The following is a 25,045-nucleotide window of genomic DNA, read 5'->3' as shown; positions in this document are numbered from 1 at the left end:
GCATCATGCGGGGAGATGCGGCGCCGGGTACCGCAGCGCGGTGCATCCTCCTGTGCATCCCTCAGAGACGAGGGCTGGGGCAGGGGCAAGAAATGACCAAAAAGCAAAATTTCCGCCGTGTGGCCGATCCGTGCGGCTGTCCCCCCATCCCCACGGGCAGATATTCAGGGTGAACTAAAACGATAACAATTTATTTTCTTGGAGTCGAGCGCAGCCACAGCATTTCATGGCCAGAAGGGAAGGCACTATGTCCATATTCCTTCTCTTGTTTTGTTTTCTCCCCTCGCTTCCTCCAGCAAAATTATTTCTGCACTAATGAGAGCGGTTCCATTTGGTCCAGGACACGGCGGCGCAGAGCGGTTGCCGCCACGCGCCAGGGGACATCTCCCAAAAGCCACCCCAATCTGCCGGGCTCTCATTAAAAGACACAGACCCTTCTTCCTCCCCCAGCTTTCAAAACAAAGAAAAAAAAGCCAGAGGACCAAGACTAAAATTAAACCACTGACAAGGTATTTTAAAAGAGGGAGAATTAAGGTCAGCCGGGACCACGGACATGAAGGGGCGGCAATCCCCCGGTGCATCGCTCATCCGGCAGGGTTTCCCCCGCCCGCTGCTTCTCCCCCTTAATTTTCTTGCCAGCATCGGAAAAAGCAGGCTCCCACCGCTCGTTTTTGTACTAATTATATCCTCCTCCCCTGTAAATGACTGGTCCCAGCTTCGAGTCCAAGGTACGGTATGGGTTGGGGGTTGGTTATTTTTCACGCGGGAGAAGCAGAGGGACTCATCCCTGTGTGGCGGTGCCGCATCCCGCATCGGGGGGCTGCATCCCGCACCGGAGCATCCCCCGGCCCAGAACAGACGACACCTCCCAGAGAGGTGCCTGGAGGTGCCAAACTCCCTCGGGAGGCCCCGGGCTTTTTTCGCAGAGGATATTTTTGGTTTGCAGTGAGAATTTTCGGTTGCTTTTTTTTTTTTAAACGCACCCCAATAAAACAGCAGCACAGCCCTGCCCGGGTGCTCCCACCCGCAGCACGGGGAGCTGGAGGAGGCAGGGGGATAGCCAGCGGGTGACAAAGAGGTGACACACACAGTGTCACCACCCACCCTGCAGACACGCAGCCCCACCGCAGGCCACCAACCCACCTGTCCCTGGTCTCCTGATCCAGCTGGGATGCTGCCAGGCAGCTCCGGGAGGGCAAAGGGGCTGCACAGCCCCTCCCAGGGGGATACAGCAGGGGATATAACAGGGATACTCCCTCTTAATCCAGTGCCAGGGTCCCCCCCATACCCCCACCCCACTGGGAGCTCAGCTTCCACCAGGATCCGGCAGCTTTCCCAGAACAGAGCTGCAGGGAGAGCTACGCAAACCACCGAATTCCAGTTTTTAAAGCTCAGCTTAATTCCTGCCAGCAAAGCTGGAGTGGGAATAGGGAGAAGGGGGTGTCCCAGAGCCGGGGGGGTGGGGGGGACAGGAAGGACTGCTCCCAGCAGCAGGAGGGTTCATGCAATATCGGAGCTCATCGGCACAGCGGGGCTTGGTTTTGAGCCCTGGCCAGGTGTTGGCATCACACAGCAAAAACCTGCTCCGAAAGTCACCGTGGGGAAAATCACGGCCAAGGTTAGCGGAGCCGCCGAGTTATCCTCAAAGGCCTGATTTGAATCCCAAGTGGGAAAAGTCTTCTGGAGACCCCGCATCAGGACTTTGCCGGGATGGGTACAAGGCTTTCCGTGCACAGCCCCTCCGGGCTGATTTTTTTGCAGCTTTTAAACCTCATCGTCGACTTTTGCGTAGCAAATTGATGGTTTTTCTTTAGGGAACGTCGCTGGAAACTTGTTTCGATTTCCCCAAATCCCCCCCAAAACGGGAGCTGCAGAAACAGCCCCGGGGCGTCCCCCGGTTGAGACTTCAAACCGAAGGATGGGATGGGGATGCACATCAATACTCGGCTTCGCTCGTTAAATCTTTTATCTGATCCTCTATTTAAGGTCGGTTTGAATCGAGATGCCAGGCCAGGCGAGCTGTCACCCCCCTTCGTCACCGTAAATAACAAGTCGGTCCCTCTGTGTCACCCCCCCGCCCCCCACCCAGCTCGGCTGCAGCAATATAATTTAAATTTAGTTTTCAGGTGGGTTTTTAGGGAAGAGCCCAAGCGCTCCGTGGAGAAAGAGGAAAGACTCAAAAAAAAAAAAACCTAGATAATATTTCAATCAACCGAATGAAAAGAGAAACAAGTTTCCAGCGACAATCCCTAAAGAAAAATCATCAATTTGCTGCGCAAAAGTCGACGATGAGGTTTAAAAGCCGCAAAAAAAATCAGCCCGGAGGGGCTGTGCACGGAAAGCCTTGTACCCATCCCGGCAAAGTCCTCGTGCGGGGTCTCCAGATGAGTTTTCCCACTTGGGATTCAAATCAGGTCTTCGAGGATAACTCGGCAGCTCCGCTAACCTCGGCGATGAGCTCCCAAGGATTTTCTCTCCCCGGGGGGAGCTGAAACGCTGCCCGCCCGCAGGGAAGGAGCTGCTCTGCCCATCACCCCCATCCCGAGGGTCCTGCCCGCATCCTTTGGGAACAACCCGAAACAGCTCAGCAAGGAGAGGAGGGAAGAACACGCTCCCCCCCCTCCCACCTCTTCTTCCCCGTCTCGCCGTGTTTTTTCCTCCTGCAAAACCACCGAGAGATAAAAATAAAATTTTTATTTTTTTTTTTTAGAAAAAATTAAATAATAAAACCAAAGAGCTATTAAAAGGCAGCGAAAGGCGGGCAGGGTGACAGGCAGAGGGCGGCACCGCCAGCCAAGGGGTGCCAGGGGACAGGGTCCGAGCGCTCCAGCATCTGCCTCCAGGAAATGGCTTTGAAAGACGGAGCCCGACGGTGCCTCCGTTTTCCTTCTCCGTCTGTCAGAGCCGGCACGGGAACGGGGTACCCGCTCCCCACTTCTGCGCCGAGCCCCAGGAGCAGCATCCCCAACATCCACGGGGGGACCTGTCACCGCCACGGCCTCCTTGGACAGCCCGGAGTAATTCCCCCAGGAGCCAAAAAAAAAAAAATTTTTAATTTTTGATTTTAATTTTTCAGGTTTTTTAATGGATAGGCAGCGCCGGAGCTATCGGCTGAAGGAGAGACTCCTTGGAGGGGATGGAGAGACACCGGAGCTCATCAGGGTGGGGACAACGGCTCGGTCACCCCCCCCGACACGGCCACGTTGGGGCATCTCAATGCGGTTACCAGGGGAGCACGATGGCAGCTCCGTGCTCGGAGGGAAGAGCCGAGCAGGGAAAAGACACCCCGATTCACAGAGGGTTTTCTGATCTCACTGAGTTTGGAAGGAAAACCTAGGAAAAAGCACCATTTGGGGGGGGGGGGGGGGGGGGGGGGGGGGGGGGAAACAACACCCACAAATATGACGTTTCGGTATTTTTGAGCCCAGCCGCGCAGAGCGGAGGAGCCCGGGTGCTCCGGTCCCTGGGATGGGGCTGCGGAGTCGGGGGGAAGGGGGGGGGGCAAGAGGGCACGGGGCCTCCACGGGGAGCTTTTGCCCCAGTTTCTCCCAATTGAACTCAACTCCTTTAAGTTTCCACCCGCAAATTCAAGCGGGGACAAAAAAAAGAGGCGCCTGCCCCCTTCTCCCGGGGAGTCGCTGGAGCTCCGCAGAGCATCCTTCTCCTCTAAGGGGCACCCGGCATCTCTGCGGGGATGAGGACAGGGACCTGACCCCGTGCTCCACCCTGGATGTCCCGTCCAAATTCATACAGGGGCTTAACCAAAACACCCTGCTTTATTTCGCTATTCATTAAGTCACCTCAACTTGTGTTTCACCCCAGGAAGATGGAGAAACTGGCCTGATTTCGCTCCCCTGCCCCATCCCTGCCTGCTGGACCCCCCACCCCCACCCCGTCACCTGCTCCTCAAAGGGATTTGGGGACCCGGCTGGACCCAGGGCAGGGCACACGCGGTCCCTCCTCTCCCCAGCTTCGAAACAGCGGGGCTTCTAAAGAGATTCGGTATCGCAGAGCCCGAAGGCAGGCGAGGACCAGCCGAGGAGACGCTCGGGGGAGAGCGGGAGGAAAGCGCACCCCAAGCATCCCGGGAGGAGCGATCTCGGAGCAGGCACAGCGACGGTGCAGCCTCAGCCCTGCCTTACCCGGCTCCTTTAAAAAACACCACTAAAGAGCCGAAAAAAATAAAATAAAAATCACAATTGCAACGTGGGAGAGACCCATCCATCCTCTTTAGGTGAAAGAGGGAGACAAGTCACGATGGGAAGAGATGGGGCGGGGGGGGGGGGGGGGAAAAACAACCCAGACCAAACAAGGCGGCAAGGAGAAAGAGGGATGGAGAGGTGGAGGTGGGTGGCCGGCAGCCAGCAGCCGCTCCAATAAATCCTCCGCTCCTTGAAACTGGCTGATCTCCAATAAAAACTCATTTTAATCTGAGACCACGAGACTCCTTTGGAAAGCACTCCCCGGAGAGGCCCCGGTGCTGTGAAATACCTTTCATCCACCGAGCTGCTGGGGGGGGGGGGGCCCCAAGAGGGGCGAGAAGGCTGCGGGAGCCTCGTGCGCAACCCCCCACGGACACCGGGGTAAAACCACGCAAAAACGGGGTCCCTGCACCCACTGGGTGCCCCAAGGCCATGAGCAAACAGCGTCTACCTGTTATTAGGGGAGCCCCCGGCTACGGGGACCAGCATCCCTTTGGGTGTCACCATCAGGGAGGGATGCTCTTCCCGGGGGCCGGACCCGGGATGCTCCAACGCTCACAGCTCAGCATCCCACCGGGGACGGTCGCATCCGCTTCTCCATCAACTCCGGAGTTTATTTCTTAAACTTCTTTGCATTCGTATAAGCCCCCATCTCTTGCTAAGCCACAGACAGTTCCTCGAGCAGAGGGAGCAGCCCCTTCCACCCCACCCCTTCAGCCCCCAGGCTCAAAACTCAGGCAGTTTGCTGCAGATTTTAAATTGCGGCTGAAAACCGAGCAGAAAATCCAACTAATTACAGGTTTAAGACCCTCCATCCTGAGCCATCTTCACCCCCGGCTCTGCTCCCCGTCCTCGCCGCCCCGGGAAACTCACTCCCCCCCGAGACGCGCACACACACAAATTAGAATAGTTCAGTTTAAAGCAATTATTTGGAAAATCATCAAGGGAGAGCCGGGATCTGTCGGCGTTGTTTTGCCCTCGCCCAGGACATGCCGGCAGGGATGGGAAAGGAAGGAAAAGGTGATGGGAAGAGGAGAAGGTAAAGGAAGAGGAGGGTTAGCGGAGGCAAAAAGCCAAATTAATCCCTGGCATGAACAAGGCACGAGATAAACAGCTGGAGGCAGATTGACAGAGCAGTAAAGAGTTTTCTATAAAGCAGTTAGTGTTTTAATAAAAAGGGGCATTTGTACTGTCGAGCTCTAAACCAGTTTTTCTCTCTTTCTGCCCAGCTTCAGCCTGGGACTTGACCTCCCCGCTGGGCACCAGGAGCCGGAGCGCCGGGATCAGGCAGGTCCCGAAAATGCAGAGCATCCCGAGCCCGCTGCGTCTCGCAAAGCGAATGGGCACAGGGATAACCGGGCGGGGGGGGTGTCACAGCAGGACGGGGTCTGGAGCTGGGAGCGAGCAGAGCCCCCGAACGCCACCAGGGACGGTGCCCACGCCACCCCCACGGGACATGGGGAGCTCCCCACAGCTGGCTCTGCTCCCCCTGCCTGCCCATCGGAGCAAGGAGGTGGACCCAGAAAATAATGAAAACTGGTTTAAAAGCAATGAGATTTTTGAAAAAAAAATAAAAATGGGAGAAGCAAGTCCAGCTGCATTTTCTTCCTTAACACTCCCAAGATTTCAACGATGCCTCCAACTCACAGCCACAAGCCTTTCCCCACACTCGTAAAAGCCAGAAACGCATTTTTTTCCCCCCTTTTCCATGACTCCCAGAGATGGGAATTTCTCATGAGCCCCCAAACCTGGAAGAGCAGCAGGAGCCGACACACCAGGGAGCAGAGCAGCTCCGAAGGTGCCCCTTTACAACGGGATCCGGGCGCATCCCGGCTGGCGGCAGCCGCAGATGCCGCTCACAAGGCCAGATGGGGAATTTGGCATCGCCGGAGACGCTGCCGAGCCCCGCGGGGAGCGTGGAGAGCCGCCCGCGCTGCTGCCATCCCGCGGGCAGGGAGATGCCAAGGCGGAGGGGACATCCCCCCCGCAGCCCCCAGGGACCAGGACTGGGGGTGCCCGAGCGACAAACGTAGCCATGGTAGAGGAGGCAGAGCTGGAAATCTTGTCTTTTTACCCCAAAAATACACTCTGGGACTGTTTGCAGGTTCCTCCTGTCCCGGGGTGGTTTGGGGTGACGGGGGTTACACAGCGACACGGGGCTCAGAGCCATCCGATGTCCCCTGTCCCTGCTGTGCTGTTAAAAACCCTCCTCCCCCCACAGCAGCAGGGTCCCCTGTCCCCGAGCGACGCTCCCCCCCCCACACACCCCAGGGCCACGCAGCATCCCGCCCCACTGCACTGAGGACCGATGCAGCTCATCACACCTTGCCGGCGGGCACAGCAGCACCCTGCCCACGCGACCGAGGACAAGCCAAGCCTCAAACGCTGCCGGAATTAAACGGGGAGAAGCCACGTGGTCCGGCTATGGGGTCCAGGACCGAGGGGTGGGCTTGGAGCAGAGGTCCCCGGGGACACGGGGCTGGGGGGGACACAAGCGTGGCCCGGCTGGGGACCAGGACTCACCGTGAGGCAGGTCAGCCATCAGGTGTGGCATCATGTAGCTGCGGACGAGCTCCCAGCTGAAGTCATCGTCCTCGCCCTGGCTGTACTCGCACTGGTTCGGGTCCCCGTCCTCCTCGAAGGTGCAGCCGGCTGCGGACAGAGAGACCCATCAGCCCCCGTGGAGACCCCAAATCAACCAATTCCTCCCCAAAAGCCCTGCCGGGATGGTGTGGGACACCAGGCATCCCCCCCGTGGACACCCGTGAGCGAGGATATGGTCTCGTCTGCTGCTAATCGCCCATTTCTCCTCCCATGCGGTTCCCCCACCAGTGAAACGAGCTGGCAGGTCTCAGCTCCCATGGAGGTCTCCCCACGCAGCTCCCAGCTTTGCTTCCCGGGGGCCGGTCACCGAACGGGGTGGGGGTTTCTCCCAGGAGACAGGCACTCGCCTGCAGCGGTCGCAGAAAGATTGGCGAGAGCCCGAGGGCTCCTGCAAAAACCCTGCTTTGACCTCAGCCCCCCGCCGGCCCCCCGCGCGTTTGACCTTGAGCTCAGGGGGTCTGTCCTTCATTGCCTGACACGAGAGCGACAGGTCTCAGCCAGGACCTCCAACAAGCCGCAGCGATTACACCCCTACAAGCGCATCACTGAACCCCCCAGCGGCGGGATGGCACTTCTGAGCCCTTTTATTTATTCTGGGGGGATTTGGGGGTTGTTTGTTTGTTTGTTTTTTTTTATCTGCACCACCTCCCCGGTCTGCGAGGCTGGACACGGAGAATCGGAATAAACGCCAAGAAACCACTTGTCCCCGCGGGTACCGAGGTGACACAGTGACAGCACACTGAGATGCCACCCAGCCTCCCATCCCGGCATCTCGCATCCATCATCCATCCCTGCATCTCCCATCCATCCTTGCATCCCCCATCCATCCCCGCGTCCCTGCATCCATCCCCCATCCAATCCCCGCGTCCCCCCATCCCGCCAAACCGGGAGCTCTGGGGCTGGCGTGGGCCCACGGGGGCCGCTCGGGGCCGGTTCGTTAACACTGACCTATTGTTCCATTAAACCCACAGATTACACTGGGACCAGGGCACCAGCGCTAATTAACACGAGCCCCTGGGCTGACGAGGGCAGGCACGTTAGGAAAGCCCTGAGCAAGCACAACGAACAAAGGCAAATATCCCCTAATGGGCCAGCGTGAAAGCAGAGCCGGGCCCGGGGATTATTTCTGCAGGTTTTGTCTTGGTTTGTTTTTTTTTTTTTTTCCCTATTTTATCCCCAAATTACATCAGTAATTCCTGCTGCCGCCCAGGGATTTGCCCGTTAACGGTCTCGCTGCTGCCGGCACGGGTTGCGCTTCCCCGTGCGAGGGGATGCTCAGACACGTCGCTTGTGCAAACGCAAGTCCAAACGCTGGGGAAAAAAAAAAAAAAAAACAAACAACCCATAAAACGCACATAAAATGACGATTCCCAACACGGTCCTAGATGAGAACAGATTTGGGACTTTTTCCCCCCTTTTACACTCATATTTTTAAAGCACCAGGCTGCGCTCCAGCTCCATCACCAAGGTTGTGGGGGTTTTTTTTCCTCCCAGAACCACAAGAAACTTCTTTTAAAAGAACAAAAAAAAAAAAAAAAACCCACAAAAAACAGAAATTCTCTCCTATTTATATGCCTGGAGGCACCGAGACCTCACAGCTTTCTCAAAATCCTTCCCGAAACGGAGCGTCTGCCCAGCCCACGTGCGGATGTGCCCCCGGTTCCCCGGCTCCTTCGGCTCTCACCACGAGACACACCGGATTTTAAAAAGAGTTTGGAACTTGGCTGCGCTTTCCAATGGGAGAAAAAGCACAAATCTGTCAAAATTTTCCAGGAAGGAAAGGGGGGGGAAAAAAAAAAATAATTTCAAAATAAAACAACGTGTCAGCAACTAAGTGCCAACTGATTTTAAAAAAAAAAAAAAAAAAAAGCCCAAATGTTTCTTTCCAAGATCTGCTCAAATGGGATATTCTGGGATGCAGAAATTCGTTCTTAGTGCTGGGGTTGGTTTTTTTTTTGGTTTTTTTTTTTTTGGTTTTTTTTTTCTCTCTGAGAAACCAGAGTGGAGGGAAGAGCGTTTCAGAGCCCCGTTTCCCAGGGAAAAGCAATTCCTTCACCCCCTGTAAATTATTCCCACTTGGGAAAGACGTAACCTCCCCCTCCTCCTCCCAGGCTGCATCCCACTGCCAGCCCCAGCGCGGCCACTGCCACCAACCGGTGCCATGCCTCAGTTTCCCCACTGCTCCCTCACCCCATGGCTGGATCCTCGGCCACCTGCGAGTCGATGCCCGGGCTCCAGAAGCTTAAAATGCAATTCCGCGGAGGAGCTATTTCGCTGGCGGAGGCACAGCTGGCTGAGCCCATCCGTCTCCCTCCTTGGACAGGTTTATCGTTATGGCTTCCCCCCCCACCTCCTTCCCTCCCACCCACTCCCCTCATCCACAGCACGAAACGAAGGCGGCTCGACCGGCTGCCCCATCCCACAGATAAAATTGTCTCCGATTTGTATACACACAGGGGGGGGGGGGAAAAAATATACAGAAGGTTTTGCAGAGCCCTGGTTGCCATGAGCTGTGGGAGGCTTTTGGCACCGTCTCCCCCCATCCAAGGGCAGGGCTGGGGAGAAGCTCGACCCCCAGCCCCTTCTCCCTCCCCACCACAAAATTAAGAGGGGTATAAAAATTAACATCTGAGCAATTAAACGCCAACTTCCCGGGTGCAGAAGGGGTGGCTGTGGGTTCCCCCAGCAGCCATGGCAAGTCAAAAGGGGGTAAACCCAGAGGGGCTTGTAAAAAAAAAAAAAAATAATTCAGGTTTTATCAACAGGTTTGCAAGGGAGGCAGGGAAACTGCCAGCCCAAATACCTGTCTGCAGCCGCGGGGATGCTTATACCCATCCTCAGGGCTAACAGCAGCGAGATGTGGGCTGCAGGAGCCGGGATGAGGAACTCTGGGTCCGGATGAGCCCTAAAAAATGGTGGGAAATAAGTTCCCCTGCGCTGGCGGGAGGCTGGGCACCAGCAGCTCCGGGCGGTGGGACGCAGGCGGGGAGCGCAAGGAGGCGCGATTTGAACTGTGAGAGTGGCTAAAAATACTGCCAGGGGTGTGACGGTCTGCTCCCCGGGGGCACGACGCACCCAAGATGATGAGTGACACCCCAAAGTCACCTAAATCCCCCCCAAACCCAGAGCCTGCCCCACGGCACGACAGGCACCCACTGCCAAGGACGAGCCATACCCTGTTAAACGCCTCACACAAACCCCCCCCGGCGCCGTGGGGCACTCAGGGAGAAGAGGGGCGAGCGCTAACGTGGGGGTTAAACACCAGATGGACCGAAATTTTTTAAAACAAACATAAAAATAGATGGCTTGAGGGATTTGCCAGGGAGATGGGGAGCAGCGCTGCTCAGCATCCTCCTTGGGTACCACTGACACACAGCATCCCCATCCCGGGTACCGCTGCCACCTCCCTGGCACCACAGCGTGCCCGGGCAGAAGGGAGCAAAGGGGCAAGTGCTAAATATGGGGGTTAGACACCAGACCGACCAATATTTTTAAAAAAGAAAGTAAAAAGAGGCGGCTTGAGGGATTTGCCAGGGAGACAGGTATCAGTGCTGCTCAGCATCCACCCTGGGTATCGGTGCCACCCAGCATCCCTCCCGGGTACCACTGCGGCACCGGGACATGCCCCGGGGAGAGGGGAGCAGAGGGGTGAGCACTAATATGGGGGTTAAACACCAGACAAACCAATTTTTTTTAAGGAAAAAAAAAAAAAAAAAAAAAGAGACAGACGTGGCTTAATGGATTCACCAGGGAGACAGGGACCAGTGCCACCCAGCATCCTTCCTGGGGACCAGTGCCACCCAGCATCCCCCTTCCCAGGGACGGAGAGGAGGAAAGTCAAGGGAGGGGGGAGAGGAGGAACGAAGGGTTCGAGAAGAAGAGGGAGGAAAAGAAAGACCAAACAACCAAGCACAATGGACGGCGTCTAATTAAATCTTCATGGCCACTGAGGAACGTGGCCGCCTGCCCACCAGCCCGCCCGGCGCCCTTTCATCTGCCGAGTCTACGCTCCTCTCGCTTCAAAGTTAATTACACACTTAAACCTTTCCTGTTTAACCTCCTGCACCGTGGGACATGCTCCACGGGCTTCTCTTTTTCTTTTACAGAGCAGCCTTGAAAAGGCTCCGGCGCTAAAGGGCGGCCTGGCACCATCCGTGAGGGGATGGCACGCTCCCGGAGCCCGAGGGGGCCAACGACACCGCCCAGGCCCTTCGGGAAATCATCGGATGGAGATGCTACATGAATAACTTACCTAGAAGTGGAAAGGCCTTATAAAAAAAATAAAAAAAAAGGGGGTTATATCTAAATTTCATCAAGCATGGACTCATCAGAAAAATTTGGAGCGGGTGCCAGGACTCCCAGTACAGCACCAGGATGAAGCAGAGCCAACTGACGGGGAAAAAGCCCGTTTTGCTCCTGTTTTGGCTTATCCGGGACTGGATTAGCCCCATGGTCACCTTCGGGATGCAGCATCTTGGGGGCACAAGCCTCCAGCACCCCTTTGCACATGGTGCAGGTACCAGCTGGGAAAGCCAACACAGGTGACCTTCTGGATGGAGTCAGGATTAATTTTTCATCCCTGGCCTTTCCCAGCATCTCCTGTCCCGTGTAACCACCAGCAGGAAATCAGAAGGATTCGGGTACCCGCAGGACACACCGCGCATCGCTCCAACAGCCAAACGGTCGCACGCAAACACGCCGCTCAGCAACACAGGGCTACAACCCATCGTCACCATCATCCAAACGCACCGAGATGGGGCGGGGGGCGAGCGGAGCTCCTTTTCCTCCCAAATCCAGAGTTTTCACTACTTCCCAGGAGCAGGGATGGAGCCGGAGGCTACGTAAAGTCATGCAGCCCTGGACTATGGCGCCCAAGCCCTCTCCTCCTAACGCATGTGAGAAAGATGCTCTTTTTCTGCACCAAAGGATCAAGTTCTTTACACAGGATAAATGGTTAGTGCTGCTGCAGATAGGGAAACTGAGGCACGCGGGTGATTTGGCAGAGTCCCATAACGCCACCAGCAACCGGCATCATCCCCGGGGATGACGGAAAGCCCCTGGAGCCGGGGTTTGCTGGGATCCAGCTCCAGCAACGCCGGCAAGATGCCATCCCTTCCCCGGCACCCCCGTGGAGCCGAGCCAGCCTCCCCACCTCCCAGAGCCCCGCTGCTATTTACAGGCGATTTCCTCGGCACGCTCCTACGGGAACGTGCCCCGGGAAGGAAACGCCGGGAGCCGCTTTCCCCCGGGCGCCAGCAGACACGGGGGATAGGGAACACATACTGCAATCCAGCTAAAATTAAACACGCTTCTTATCCAGCAGGATCTTGCGCGTACCACACTGGAGGCTCCCAGTTGAGATTATTAACGGATACGGGATTGTAAACCCCATTTTTATCCGGGGGGGGGCTCAGACTCCCGGGGGACAATGCTGTACAGGGGTCTGGGAGTCACTCGGGGGGGATGCAGCACCGAGGAATCCAGTTGGTGAGACAACCGGGATGGCGAGGGGGTCCTTGCGCGGCAGCGTCCCGGCATCGCGCGCCCACGGAGAGCCCTGGGAATCCCCAGCATCGCACAGGGCAGCTCCAGCCCCCAGCCAAGCCCGACCCCCCGGGGTTTGGGATCGTCTCTTCCAGTCCAGGCAAGGGGAGGGAAACCAAACCCCCCCTCCCAAGCTGCGCTTCACACCACCGAAGGACCTTGGGTAAAAGCGCAACAGGCAACTACAAGTGTTTTTGTGCTTTACACACACCGGAGATTACGATAAACACTCTCCCTGCTCCTCTCCGTTCCCCTACTTCCGCGAAATAGAAACATTTAAAGAAAAATTACCGATTTCCTGGCCCCGATAAAAGCTGATTAGAAGAATATGGAAAGCAGCTCCATTAACGTTCTCGCCAGTAGTTTGTTTTCCTTCTCCAAATCATTTTAAATATTGCATTTAATAGAAAAATAATTTGCTCAGCTGTAAGAAACATCAATTTGCAACTTGAAGCCTTGTCTATTAGCCAAAGAAGCTAATGTGTAAACATTAGCAGCTCCAACAACGCATGGGGTTTAGCCAATGCAATTCCAGGGAGAGAGCAGCCAGATATTAAGACGGAGGATTTGCATAATAAGTCACTTATGCCTGATAACCTCAGTGTTTGGAAAGCGCAGGACTAGGAGAACAATATCCGTCTACCGGCAACTACAGAAGACATAAAACCCTTTTTTTTTTTTTTTTTTTTTACCTGTTAGACTATGGGGTTTACCTGCAAGTCCCCGTGGAGGTGTCAAACCTCCCGTGGCGAGAGCCCAGCTCCATTTCCGGCCCCGGGAGCCTGCGAGGGACCCCGGGCGCAGGGACAAGGTGGGAAGTGGGAGATGTGGGTTAGTTACAGGCATCCCCAAGCCCGTAACTACAAATACAACCGGAAAAAATACAAGTCTGGAGGGTTTGGGATGCCTGGGGGCGGGCTCACGCTTGGGCAAGGACCACGCGCATCACCTGATGAGGAAGATGCGTTTAAAAGCAAAAGGGGGAATAATTAATCTTGCCAAGTCTGAGTCCCTGCCTGGGGCACATCCAGCTGCAAAACGCAGCTCCCCTTCCCTCCCACCCCCAAAGCAGCTCTCGGGGGGCTGCATCACCCCCACGCGGGCGCAGCCGGGCATTTGCAGTGACGCTATGGGGCACGCAGTGATGCTATGGGGGGTGTCAGCCCCACGGCTGGAGCAAACGTGGGTATTAAGACCCCATCCCAGTGCCGTGCCCGGATCCAGGCGGCTCTGCTCCCCCGGGAAGGACCAGCATCGTTCCTCCGTTATTTATACCCAGGTCAGGAGAGGTCCCGCAGCACAGAAACGGCCAGGAGGCCACTAACCTGCAACGCAAGCGCTTTAATAATTAACCGTCACTTAATTAACATAGTCAGGGCTGCCTCTTCCACTCCGTAAGAAGAAAAACAAGGCAGGCCTTCGGAAAGCTCCGTCCCGCCGTTATCGATTGCTTACTGTGCAATTACAGCTCCCAGGCCACGGTGCCACCTTGGCGGGGGGGTGAAGGGGAAGGTAAAAAAAAAAAAGGTGAAAAAAGGATGAAAATAAACTGGGGAGAAAAAGCTCATTTCTCCCCCTGGCTCCTTTATTACCATCAGGACCCCACGGCCCCGCTGAAGGCAACCCACCGCAATGTGCCCACGGACCCAAAGAAACCAGGATTGTGGGGCTCGAGGGTGAAATGTTGATTTTGGGGAACCCCCCAGGACAGAGCCGTTTCTTTGGCACGAGTTCCACAGGGAAAGAGCTACCCCAGGACACGGCAGCAGCATCGCCACAGCCCCGGGGGGCTCCAACACCAACCCCTGGCTCCAGAAATCAGGGGAAAGACCGAGTTTTCCAAACCAACCCCATTTTTCAGGGGATAAAAAAGTAGGGGAAACCCTCAGTCTCCCCCCCCCCCCCCAGCCCCAACCCTCGGGTACCACCTCTCCGCAGTGATGGATGCGGGAGCAAAGCGCGCCGGGGGCCTAATCCTCCTGATGGAGCACATGCCAGCGCGGGTGGGGCCTCGGGGATGCAGCTCCGCCGGGTTATTTATGGCCTTTCGAGGCGGAAAACGGAGCCGTGCAGCAAAACCAGCCGGTGACGGGGCTGCACGGTCCCCGCCATGCCCAGCATCCTCCCCCCAGCCCTTGGGAAAAATCAGAGCGGGAGGAAGAGGAGTGGGGAGGAAGGTCTCAGTGCAATGCGAAATCCAGGTCGACCTCCTCCTCCTCCTCCGGTTGCACCGGGAAAAGCAACGTGGGAAGACCGACACTGAGGTTTGAAGGTGGCGATGGGGCTGACGTGGGTAAATCAATCATCCGCGCACCCGGCTGCTAGCGCCGGGGAGGGGGGGGTGGGCTCAGCCAAACCCCCCGCTATTAAATGGGGGGGGACAGACAGGTTACAGACACTGGTAGAAACGCCCATTGGGGGAATAAAAAGGTTCTCCATGCCCAGGGAGTCCGTGTCACAGCTCCGGGGAGCGTGCTGGACCGAGCCGGGCACCCTTCGGCCAGGTAAAAAGGGGGATACGGCTAATTGAGCCCCAAAACCCATTATCGGGGTGTTTTTACCAGTCCCCCAGTTGGGTTCGGCCATCCCTGGCAGCACCAGCTGGGCATCCATCCATCCCTCCCTCCCTCCCTCCCCACGGCTGGGGTGAAAACCAGCAGCTCCAGCAAACTCATCTGGGGGTCTCCATCAGCATCCCAGTGCCACCCAGTGCTCCCAGAGGTTAAAAACTCTTTTAACCAGGAAAATAATTTCCTCAAGGTGCGGGTGTTAGGTATAAAAGCAGCCGGCGCTTGGGGACGGCACGTTTTAAATCCAGAGTCGCAGAAGCCCGCGGATGCCTTTCCTCAACAGCTTATTACTTTTAATACCTCCCCTCCGCCACCGGCAGCACGGGCCGCGAAGCCAGCTTTGCTTTGCCAATGGTCCAAAATAAAATATAAAATTTCTCCTTTTTCCTGGAAAGCTGCTCAAAGCCCGTCCCCACCCCCTTTATTTTTTCCTAGGCCCTATAAAACGCAGGTGGGACACAGGCAGGCACCCACCCCCCGGCCCTCTGCAGCTCCGAGGGCGAGCAGGTAGGAGCGCTGCCCCCGCGGGGACGCCACGCTGCTGAGACCTGGAAGACTCGGTGCACGGATGGGTTTGAATCCGCATCCCTGAAAGCAAAACCTCGAGCTGGGTCGCACAAGATCATAGAACGGTCGAGGTGGGAAAGGGACCTTTCAGATCATCGAGTCCAACCATCACCCCAATGCTGCCAAAGCCACCACTACCCCGTGTCCCTCAGCACCACGTCTGCCCGGCTTTTAAACACCTCCAGGGATGACGATTGCACCACTGCCCTGGGCAGCCTCTTCCAACGCTTGACAACACTTTCAGTGGAAAAATTTTGCCCACTTTCACCCTTATTTTCCTCCTGAACCGGGCGGAAAAACCTCATTTTACTCCTATCAGTCTCACTCTCCCAGTGGGGTGAAGATGACCTGGTGGCCAACAGCCGGGGCGCGGGATGGACTCACAGAGGGTGCGCGGTGCACCCCGGCTCCTTCCTTCCCTCCTCCCTGGTCGCTCCTGGGCAGGGACCCGCTCCCCAGCCCCACGGTGGAACCCCAAATCCCCTGCATGTCCCCCCCCACCCCCCCCGCCATCCAGGCATGGGGACGCACCACCCTTCCTGTGAGCCTGGAGACCCCCAGGGCTGGATTGTGCCCCTGGGGCGCAGCACCCACCTGCACCACGTCCCCCACGGGAAGGCTCGGGACCTTCCATCCAGCTCCAGGGAAAGGAAAACAGCGAGCAACACTGGGTGGGGGAGGGGGTCGCCTGCAGCACCCCCTTCAGACGCCCCAAAATCCCCACCACCACTTCTCAAACCCCCCCCACCGCCACCCCTCCACCACTTCAGACACCCAAAGCCCCACTCCCGGTATTTCCTTCCCCAACTTTTTTTTCCCCTTGCTCCCGCAGACCGGGATGCAGCCGCTGCCTCGCCCCCACCCCAGCACGAGCATCTCTCACCCCCCCACCACCCATGACAGGGTGTCCCACAACACTCCCCACCCCCAGGCCCGGGCATGGCCCCGTGGGGACCCCGCTCTGGGCAGCCAGTTTGACCAAGGCGCTGTGTTCCCACCCTGCCCCAGAGCTGCCCCCATCCCCATGGGGAGTGGGGGGGGGAGGTACTGACCCCCAAAATCCTCAGCCTACCTGCTACAAACTCTGGGATTACACAGATTTTGCAGCAATAACTGAAAAATTCGGTAGAGCGCAGGGGGTGGTGAGAGAAGAGACCCTGCACAGGGCTGGAAGAGCAGGTGGGAATTCACAACCCCACGTCAGCACCTCGCCCCCCCACCCCTCCCCGCACCCATCCTGCCCCCGCCGGGTCCCAGCTCCCATCCCCGACCCAGTCCGACCAGGATAACCCGGGAAGAGAGGCAGGAGACGGCCCCTTGCACCAAGAGATGCAGTTCGGAGTCGGGCACGGTGAGCAGCAGGTCCCCGGGCAGGAGCCTGGGTCATTTACTAAATTAAAAGTTCAACTAATAAAACAAAATTTAAAAAAAAAAAAAAAAAAAAAAGAAAGAAATAGCCCAGCGCAGAGATGCGCTGCTTTGGTTTGATGCTGTTATAATCCAAGGAAAGCAGGCTGCAGGAAAATCAATGGGACATTATCACTCAGCAGACAGCTGAAAATACAGTTTAAAAAAAAAAAAAAAATAAGCAACACAAGGATAGTCCTTGGGAAAAGACCCGGCTGGGCATCTGCGACCCCCCCATGGCATCCCTGTCCCCAAGGGGAGAGGCCGGAGCCTGCCCTGGCCCTGGGGGGGTCTTCGTTAGTCACCCCCGAGCTGCTCCTTTCCCAAAAATCCACTGGGAAACTCCAGCGCCCACCTCCACCAGGTGCTTCTGTGTCTTTGCCACCAAAAACAGAACCAGACGCCCCCGAGGTGCTGGGGGCGGGGGGGGGGTGACCAGGGATCGCCCACCTCCGCTAATTTAATTAACTGAATCACAGCACCTAGTGATTATGTGAAGGGCATTAATTCTGCTAATTACACGGGGTGTTAACGTGCTGACAGGGACGCGCTGTCATGGGGTGAGGAGCTTCGCGGGACCCGGCGCTCGGGGGTGCGTGGGGCTGCCCTGCCCCATGGCAGGTCCTTGTCCCCGCGGGTGGGCTGCCAGCAGCAGGGGAAGGGCTCCGGAGCGGACCCCATTCCTCGGTGGATCTTCCTGGACTCGCTGCCCCCACTTTAAAATCCCTCCTGTCGAACTCTCCACCATCACGGCTCGAGATTCGGGGGGAACCGAGGCACCGGGACCACGTGGCCCGGGACAGGGAGGGGGCTGCACCCCGAGGAGCCCCACAAAGCACCCCCAAACCCACAGCAGCTCCACAGACGCCTCCAAATCCATCCAAGCAAGGCAATTTGCCCGTACTCCATCCCTCCACCTGCCTTTGCTTTCCGTAACTGAGCGGCCGCAACGCTCCAACCCCTTTGGCCCATCAGAGAAAAAGCCAATTCCACCATCTCCCGTCACACAGCGAGACGACCCCCCCGGGGAAGCACCCCAAAGCCGAGCCCCCCATAATGGGGGGGCGGCCGGGCCGCAGCGCTTCAGCTCCTCTTCCAGAGCAGCCACCGCTCGCCTCCGGGTGACATCCTCCTCCCGGTGACAACCTCCTCCCGGCGCCCCATCCAGCAGCTCATGGTCCAATTTCGGGGTGAAGCACGCTGGACTGCAAGCCGCACTTGCTCCTCGGCTGAGCTAATTGGGCTAATTAGGCTGAAGGTCTCCAGCACGAAGCAGCACGCCAGGCTCAAATGCCCAGGGGCTGCCACGGCTCATCTCCAGCACGGTCACTGCAGACCGTGGGGACAGTGGCCTCGTTAGGACGCATCAGGTCATCAGTGTCCCCATCCCCTCGTCCTGTCCTGGGAGAGCATCCCAAGCCAGCCCGGCGCTGCATCCCACCACCCTGATTAACTTAACGATGGCGAAAAAGGGCTGATCCACGTGGGGAATGGGGGAAATCAAAGCTGTTCACTGGCTTATGTCCCTGGGGGAAGGTGTCCCCAGAGCAAGGGGGTCCCCCAGCACCTGGCGGGTGCCACCCCGGAGCAGAGCCCAGCACCCAGCACAGCCCCGGAGCCAAGAGGGATGGAGCCACAGGGAGCCGAGGAGATCCGCACCGGCACAATCATCCCGTTGTGGGCGATCCGCCAATATTTTTCAAGCCAAATAAATAAAATAAAATAACAAAAAAAAAAAAAAACACCAAGCGCCACAAAAAAAAAAAAAACCAGCGTATGACAAAAGATATTCAGAGTTGCTGCGACTGCGACACATTTACCCGCCCCGGCTGCCGCGAGGGTGCAATGCTGCACTCCCCGCTGCGTCCCCGCACGGGATGGAGGGGTGGGGGGGGGTTTTCCCCAGCCCCCTGCCCACGGTCAGAGCCCCCCCAGGGTGGGCAGGCAGAGGGGTGCAGGGCAGGCACTGTGTCCCTGCTCCCCCTAGAAGGGACAGGGCTGCCCAAAAGCACCCCCAGACCCAGTGCAGGATGCTGGGGGGCGGGGGGGGGGGGGAAGTCTGAGTGCCAAGCACCCACCAACCCTCACCCAGCTCCTGTTTTCCCAACATCTGGGGCACTTTGGCTGGGGGCGGGGGGGGGGGGGGGGGAAGGGGGGGAGTGGTGCAGAAAGGTCAGGAAACAACAACTTTATGGCCAGAGACAGTCAGGAGGCTCCTTCCAGCTGTGAGTCGGGGGCGGGGGGGGGGTGTCACACACCAGGACCCCATAGCCCTGCTGAAGCCCAAACTGCAGGAGCATCACCCACCCTGCACCCCAGTAGCCAGGCATCCCATGGGAACGGCCCCCAAACTGCCCCCAGCATGGCCGGGGGTGGGGGGGGGGGGGGGGGGTAGAGGGAGCTTTACTGTCCCACCCCTGCAGCGAGCAGAGCAGCAGCACCCGGATTTGGGGTCTGGCAGAGGTCTGGGGGAGGGGGACGGGACAGAAGATGGGGACAGCCCCCTCTTGGCTCCCACAACACGCAGCTGCCACCATCCACGCTTGGATTCGCTCCGCGGGCGGGAGAAATCGGGGCGCAAAGCTCCTTAAACCTGTAGGAAACCCAGGGGCTATCCCGGGACATCTGTGTGTCATGTCCACCCCCCTACCCCCTCCCCCCACGCCAGCACCCAGGGTGCTGCAAACCAGGGCTGGGACACCCCGGGCAGGACCTGGAGGAGCAGGAAAGCAGCCCCAGAACGAGCTGCAGCTGACGAGCGCCCAGCCAGCGGGAAAAACACTCCCGATTTGTAAAAAAAACAGCTCAAAAAGGGCAGCTGATGCAGCTTGTGGTGGGGGGGGGGGGACAGGGCTGCCCCCACGGGCAGGAGACAGGCAGAGGCTCTGCATTTGCTCTCCAGCAGTTGGAGCACAGCTGGACTTTGGCTTTCCATCAGGGCAGAGGGTGTAAAACCAACCGCTCCCAGCGCCGGGAAAGGAAACGGCTCCGGGAACACCCTGGGAAGTCCCTCCGGCACCCACCAGCTCCAGCGCCTTCCTCCTCCTCTTTCTCCCCAGAGATGCCCTTCACCGGGCGAGGAAGAGCAGGTCCCGTGTCCCCAGGGGCTTTCCCCCCACCCAGGTCACCGCAGGCTGGCACCCACCCCATCGCCCACCCGCATCCATCCCGGCGCAGGGAAAAGCGGCAGCAGCTTCTGCCAGGCCACCTGCAGCGGAAAGGAAAAGCTCCATCTCCAGGACTTATTTATTTTAAGGCTGCCAACGAGAGGGCAATTAGCTCCGGGGGACTAATTGCTGGGAATCCTCCTTGTCCGGAGGGGAAAGCCTCAGTTTCCCCAAGTACAAGGAAGAGGGTCCCCAGCCCGGAACGGGAGAGCGGGATCCAAGAAAAGCCGCAAAGCGAATCCCAAGCGGCCGTCGGGGAGAAGAGGAGGTTTGGGAATCTTGACATTTAATCATGCAGTAACTAAAGGTTCCCAGACATGTCTAATAAGACAATTATAGTGCATGTTAATAATAGATTATTAAAAAGCTTATTTATGGAGGTTTAAGCAGGCAGATGGCAGGGCAGCGTCGATAAGGCTCTCCGGAGCCGGTGCTACCTCCCAGCTCCGAGGATGCAGCAGGGATTTACCTGGCACTTAACCCTCACACAACTGCCAAAACCACCCAAAACCACAGCAGCAAAGTCCTGGGGGGGGGGGGGAGCTGCAGCCAGGAGGGGACTTTTTTTGGGGTGCTTTGGGGTGCTCGGAGCTCTCAGCCCCTCTGTGGAGCCGGGATGGGGCGATGGGTTGAGTGCGATGGAAAAGCTCCATCCCGGGTGCAATCAGGGGGAAAACCAACGTCAAGAGGCAGCGGAGGGGGGCGGGGGGGTCGTCACTGCCAGGGCAGGGGTCAAAGCCACCAACAAGCATCTGCCTTTGTTTTGAGGAGGCGTCTCTGCCCCCCTACCCCCCCTCCCCCAGGGGCCTGGATCCTGCTGGGCTTTGCTCCGGGAAAGCTCCCAGGGAAGCTGGAATGGGGCTGGTTTGTCTTAGTTTGGATAACAAAAGGGAAAAATGTGCAGTCCGGGCCAGGAGGTGACTCACCAGCATCCCTGTTCCCGAGGCCAGGGCAGGTCCAAGCACTGGGAGGAAAAACATGAAACTGGAGTTTCGGCGCAAAGGGAAGAGGGCAAAAATTATGGAAATACATCTGCAAGTCTTTGGGGTGGGGGGAAACAGGCACTGCCACCCTCCGCCGCGGATGCGGAGCCAGAGGGACGGGTCCATCCAGGAGCGTCAGCATCACTCAGAGCATCCCTAAATCCCGCTTCACCCCCGCGGACAGTGAAGATCCGCCAGGCTCCAGTGCGTGGAGAGGGGACACTGGAGAGCCAAAGGAGCAGGAAACCTCCACCCTGGGCACACCAACAGGATTTTCTGGAGCATCCTCCCAGTGCAGAGGCTTGGGGGGGTGTTTGCAGTGTCTGGAGGCTCCGGGAAAGGCCATGGATATTAAAAACACATATGTAGGAGCAAGCAAGAGAAAGAGACTCTTCCCCAGCATGGCAGAACGGGGGGGGGGGGGGGGGGGGCGGGAGGGGGGAAGCGAAAAGCAACCAACAATCCAAGCCTGAAACAAACTGACAAGGAAAATATAAAGCACTCGCACATTTTCTGTGCTTGGTGAAGGCGGAGCGGGGAAGGAAAAAAATTCCCTGGCATGGGAGAGCCCGTCAGCAGCCAGGTGGAGGGAAATAAACAGCGGGCAAAAGGCTGGGAAAAGCAGGATCAGGCAAACCCAGCAGCCGGAGAGCTGGGAACACGGCCCCCCCGCTCCCGACCCCCACCAGCCCTGGGATGCACAGACGCTGCATCCCTGTTCCCCCCCCCCCCCCCCCCACGGGACCCCCAGCAGTTAACGGCCGAGGCGGAGGCGAGGGGGGGACGCCAGGCGGATTTGTTCCGCTCCCTGACCCCAATCCCAGCCCTGGGGACAGCGTCTCCTCGGGGCGGGGGGGTGGGGGGGGGGTCCCATTCACTCCACCCAGACAATGCAGCCGCCGCGGGATCGGGGTCACCCCTGCTGCGTCCCGCCAGCCCGCAAGGGCCATCCGGGGCATGGGGGGGTGACGGGACCCTCAGGGACCCCCCCCCCACAGTGAGGGGTTCATCCACCACAACCAGCAACCACACACACACCGCCCCCCCCCCCCCAAAGACCAGTCCTAGTGCCACCGGAGGTGTCCCCAACCCCAGCACGGGGCTCCCCAGTGGCACCAGCCTCTTCGGGGGAAGCTCCACAGCCACGTATTGTATTTTATTTGTTTAACCGCAGCTCGCGCAGTCAGAGCCCAGGGCAAGCGGCTTCCGCATGACTACGGCAGGAGCCCCACACAGGGCCAGCGGCCGCGGGTCCCCAAAACCAGGCTGGGGTACAGCTGGAGAACAAGTTATTGCTGATTTTTTTTTTTTTTTTTTTTGGGGGGGTGCAATAGAGAGGAGCGGAGCTGCACCCCTTTCCTAGCAGGGGAAGGCAAAAAGAGGAGGAAAAAGAAAGAGCTGAACCGGCAGAACCTGCTGCCCGGTGGCCAAACCCGGAGCCCTGCGAGCCAGCCCGGAGCCCGGGAGACTGGGAGGCCATGGGGACTCTCTCCGGGAGACTGGTGGCCGTGGGGAAAGGTTACGGAGTTTTACTGGGAAGAGCCCAGAGAGGAAAGAAGAGACCGGCAAACCACACCAGTGACAACTGTGCGACAACTGGCAGGTCCCCGGCTGACACAGCAAGAGCACGAGGGGCCGCTCGGTTTGGAGGCTCAGCGAGCACCATTCAAAGCCCCCCACTGCCACCAGCCCCCGCCGTGACAAGCACAACACCGACGGGCACCCACCCCACCGCGAAACCTTAATGAATCACAAAAGTTCGCGGGCTCCGGGAAGGAGCAAAGAGCATCCCAAGCCCCGTGGGGAAGCTGCCACGGGGACGCCCAGAGCAGCCACTGGCTCACGGAGGTCACGGTCATAGGCACGCCGTGCCTCAGTTTCCCCACTGGTGGAAGGCATCACACTACGCCCTTTTTTTTTTGCCAAGGAGCAGCAAGAAAACCACTTTTTCTTACAAATACGCACAAAGCCAAGCCACTGGTCCTCCCCGTCACTGGCTTCGGGGTCCCTGGTGACCCCAGAGCACATGTGGGTTTTTGTTGTTTTTTTTTTTTCTTTTTGTTTGGTTTTTTGGGGTTTTTTTTTGTTTGTTTTTTTTTGTTTGTTTTTTTTTTGTTTTTTTTACCAGCCCTGCCTGCCACACAGCCCCAAGCCCCACAGAGACAGCCGGATGATGTCCTCGCAGCCGGACAATGTCCCCGCAGCCGGCAGGAGCCAACACCGGGATTCACGTAAAAAGCAGGCTGCAATGGAGCCGGGGGGCTGAGCGCAGACACCCCCCCGCCCCAGCTCAGAGAGCCAAGCCTGCTCTGCACCTAACAGGGAAACGCTGGAGTAAACACACTCCTGGATTTACACCGGGAGCGGGCTCCATCCTACCTTTCACAAATGCCACCTTGCAGGGACGGAAGCCCCCGGAGGGGAAGGGGTTTGCCAGGTCCCAGAGCCCCCCCCTGCCCCACCGCTGGGTCCCCACTACTGTCCCCGCAGCCGGGACGGCTATCAGAGAAGGACACACAGCTCAAGACCGGGGAGCAGCACAGCGCAAGAACCCCCCCGACACCCTTGAGGGGGGTGCAGAAGCCCCTTCCTCTGGCAGAGGACACGGGAACCCCCCCAGCTGCGTGCCTCAGTTTCCCCTATCGCCTCCTTGCTCTGCCAGCGCTGCTCCGTGTGCAGACCAGCATCTCCCCCCCACCCCAAGACACAACTGTTGTTCCCCCCCCGCCGGCCCAGTAAAATATAAAATATAAACCCATTCTCTCCCCATCTCCTCCACCTTCCATGAGCCATGGGGACCCTCAGCGGCTGCGTATCCCCTCCATCCATCGCCCCCCCACCAGCCGGATTTTGCTTTCTGCTGATGGGGGTCACTATTTATAATTTTTGGAGAGAGGCCACCACCCCCCCGCCCCCCCCCCCCCAAAAAAAAACCCTAAATAATCAATGCCTCAACATAGGGACCCCACATGCAGGTGCGCCGCTTCATTTTTAACGTGAAAAAATTAAAGAACCGCGCAAAAAATACACCGTAATGCACAAAGCAGCGGCCAAGAGCTGAGGGCTGCAGCCCTGGGGCCCCCCCGGAGCAAGGGACCAGCTCCCTCCTCCCCCCTGCCTCAGTTTCCCCTGCAAAAAACACCTCGGGAGCCCCAAACTCTGTCCCCCCCCCCCCCCGCAACACCCGAGCCCCACTCCTGCCCCCCCGCACCCCGAAGGGTCAGGCTGGGGCGGGGGGGGGGGGACGGGGGGGCGGGGGTCTGAACGCTAAAGCGCTCAAGGGATGGAGGGAAGAGGAGCCAAAAAATTTAAAAATAAATTTCAAAAATTCGAGGGCGCTTTGGCAAAACTCTAATTATGTCCCCGCGGCATCAAGAGGTGGGGGGAGGCTGCAGCCGGAGAGCGGCCTCGGCCGCCACCTGTTCGTCCCGAAGGGTCCCCAAATACACCCACCCTCCCCCCCCCCCCCCCGGGACCCCCCGCTTCGTCCCGAAGGGTCCCCAAATACACACACCCCCCCTCCGGGACCCCCCTTTGCAGCTCCGGGACTCGGACCCCACCGCCCCCCGCCGGCGGCGGGCGCTGCCCGGTGCGCTCTCGCCCCAAAAGCCCCGCAAACGACGCCCCCCCCCCCCGCCGCCACCGGGGTGAAGTTTTCCTTCCCGGTGGAGGGGGGGGGGGGGAGGGTGTGAGGAATAATGGGGGTCTCCCCGGTACCGGGCTCCGGGAGTGGAGGGGGTGGGCTCCGCTCCCCCCGTGCCAGTGTCCAGCGGGGTTGTCCCCAACTCGACGACACCGGTGGAGCGGCGGAAGCCGGACGGGGCGAGCAAACGGAGACACACCGCGCCCCCCCCCCCCCCCCCGAAACATCCGTACACACACACACCCCCCCCCACCTCTCTCCGTTCTTACCGGCGGGGGTCTCGGTGTCCAACGCGCAGACCCGCAGGGCGAGGGCGAGCAGCAGCGCCCGGGCGCTTCGCATGGTGCGACCGGTAGCA

At 58.4% G+C, this 25,045-nt stretch overlaps 1 protein-coding gene across 2 annotated transcripts in view; it reads right to left on the bottom strand.

Annotated features, from left to right (window-relative positions):
• The window catches only part of PTPRU (protein tyrosine phosphatase receptor type U), a 119,517-nt gene extending 94,472 nt beyond the window's left edge, over positions 1-25,045 (bottom strand). For both annotated transcript variants that reach the window (XM_054223786.1, XM_054223787.1), the window contains exons 1-2: positions 24,957-25,045; positions 6,726-6,854 (exon numbers count right to left, since the gene is read on the bottom strand). In XM_054223786.1, coding sequence (XP_054079761.1) covers positions 6,726-6,854; positions 24,957-25,029 — 202 coding nt within the window. In that variant the 5' untranslated portion in view covers positions 25,030-25,045. The remainder of the gene's footprint in view (positions 1-6,725; positions 6,855-24,956) is intronic.

This window comes from Rissa tridactyla, chromosome 18, assembly GCF_028500815.1.
Source record: "Rissa tridactyla isolate bRisTri1 chromosome 18, bRisTri1.patW.cur.20221130, whole genome shotgun sequence".
Classification (NCBI taxonomy): domain Eukaryota; kingdom Metazoa; phylum Chordata; class Aves; order Charadriiformes; family Laridae; genus Rissa; species Rissa tridactyla.
Note: the sequence above shows the minus strand (reverse complement) of the source record. Positions and strands in the feature narration are given on the sequence as shown.